A 2,434-nucleotide genomic window follows, 5' to 3' on the forward strand; every position below is an offset into this window, starting at 1 on the left:
GAATCACTTATCGAAATTCATTTGAACTATGTCTAATGAAACAGTCAATGAATAACAAAATCAATCATTTTCCTCGGAGAGATCTTCCGTAACTGGATTTTCTTCAACAAATTTTCGAAAACCAACAATTGCATACACAGGACCGATATAGAAATCAGACTTTGTTTCAATCTGATAGTCAACTCCAGTCAATGATGATTCATCAAGTAAACGTAACGTACTCAGCGGAATGTCTGGGAATGTATTACTGCAAACAAAAAATGATATTAATTGCAAATTATCGAAAACTAAATAAACGTATTCAAATACAGAAATCCAATTATGACAATTCAATTGTGGAAATCCAACAGTTACAATTTCTTGATACCTTACCTGAATATTTCTTCGCTATCCTCCGGTTCAGTGCTATTGACCACAGTAAAATGAAAGGCTATTACTTGATGACTGTTAAGAAAGAGCAATTCCTTCTGCAGAAAAAGGATAATTTTACACATTTAGTAAAGTTATAGCGAGCATATTTCTGATAAATATTAAGAACACGTGAAGTTACGTAAAAAAGCAATCAAACCTCAAAAGTTTGAAGAATTAACAAGCTTTTAACGAGAAAATGACTCCACAACATTAACAATTACGAATAAACTGAAGTAAATTAAAAAACAATTAAAGCGAATGAACAGGTCAAACCTTCCAGTCCTCAAACTTTGTTTTCAAAATATCGCTGGTATCATTTTTTTCTACTAAAAAAGTCGATGCTTTTACGTCAGGTCCGTAAAACATTAACACTTTGACCATCCCTATCGCATCGATGTATGGACTGAAACTGAGATATTTGTTACGGCAATATTAAAATATTGATCGTTTGTCCATAATTATTATACCATTCGTCCTATTCGTAAAGCATCAAGAAGGACATTTTTGTTCGACACCGAAATTAATGTTCATCCTATCAAACACATTCTGTGGATGAACATTGTCGTAATCAGCTCTTCTCGGTGTTACTCCATTCTAGATTGATCTGTTAGCCAAGAAAAAATCAAGTCTGACTTACTTTTGATTATCCGGCTGATCAACAATACAAATTGGCGCGCTACCAGCTTTTTCTCGAATTTTTTTGGCTGCATCCAGTGCTTCACTTTTATCGTCTTCATCAGTATTTTTCAGATTGTTACCAATCATAATAATCAACTTTGCTCGATTCTGGGATTTACGATTATCTCATTAGGTTGTGAAGATCGAACTTCTAATAAGCTCTAGTAATGAAATTATATGCAAAATTCACTCCATTATAAACATAATACTTTGGGGTGTCACATACTGTGTATTGAGCCATGTGACATTAGATGTATTAAGCTTTAATTAACTCACTTCATTGGATTTCGGGTCATATAACAGATTTTTTTCTAACCATTCACTGAAAAAACTGTTGCAGTTAAAGACAAGCATGACAGAGATCAACATACACATTAAATATTGAATATTCGATGGAGTTTTGCATTGATCTTTTGAGGCAGAATGAATTACATTCGAATTACATTCTAATTCTAATTACATCCCTAATTAAACTGTTTGTGGTATTATGCTTTCTGTTTACAATCCTTAGTATATTTAAGTAAAGATTTCATTATCACTCAAGTACCACTTCATTATCATTATCACTTAAATATTACGACCATTCGACTGTCACATTCAATTATTGATGCAATGTTTGGAATAGAAATCCTTGAAGTATTTGCACCAAAAACGATTAAATCTCAACATTGGATGATTTTGGCACAATTTGATAATGATTAAAGTTTGCTTCTGTTAATATAAAAGATGACTAACAAATCGTCGTTTTGCCGGGAAGAAAAGCTCATGTACGAGGATACATATAAATCGTATGGGATAATCACTCCGTTCATTGGACTTCCTTCTATTTCATTGGGGAGGAATGGCATGTCTGCTGAAATCATATAATTAGAACTATTTGTTTGTTTAATAGTGGTTTAATCCCATATGATGCAAAAATCCATTACAATTTCCTAACCATTTACGAGTTCCTCGCGCATTTCTAGATGATGTTCCTGAGACATGAATGTCTGTACTCCATAATAATAGTTCGCCGGGCCTGTCATATTGATCGGTTTTTCACTTCCAAACAAAATAGCTTCATATGGTTTCCAAAAAGGCACTGCGAAGGGATCTTTGTGCTAAAGTTCGAATTTGCATCATTATGTCGTCAAATCATCGTCTGTTACAAGTTCTTTCTAATTTTTAGTAAATTATTGTTCTTGACAGGAACAAAGGATGGAACATGCCTGAAAATCGGTGAAAAAACCGGTGAAATTCGTCTCATCTATGACTTTCAAAGCATTCTTTAAATATGGGGGATTTATTTGACCATCTCGATAATGCAGTATTCTACGTCGACGGTTTAACTCGTGGTTTATATGTT

The 2,434-nt window shown here is 33.4% G+C and overlaps 1 protein-coding gene across 1 annotated transcript; it reads right to left on the bottom strand.

Annotated features, from left to right (window-relative positions):
- Positions 1 to 60: 60 nt before the first annotated feature.
- On the bottom strand, positions 61 to 2,114 carry LOAG_18555 (hypothetical protein; the record flags this gene model as incomplete). Its single annotated transcript, XM_020451218.1, has 7 exons — positions 61 to 247; positions 373 to 467; positions 685 to 814; positions 1,049 to 1,197; positions 1,366 to 1,411; positions 1,825 to 1,942; positions 2,027 to 2,114. 7 exons carry the CDS (start codon positions 2,112 to 2,114, stop codon positions 61 to 63), a joined length of 813 nt encoding a protein of 270 aa, XP_020305015.1.
- Between the last annotated feature and the right edge of the window lie 320 nt (positions 2,115 to 2,434).

Source organism: Loa loa (assembly GCF_000183805.2).
Source record: "Loa loa unplaced genomic scaffold supercont3.363, whole genome shotgun sequence".
NCBI lineage: Eukaryota > Metazoa > Nematoda > Chromadorea > Rhabditida > Onchocercidae > Loa > Loa loa.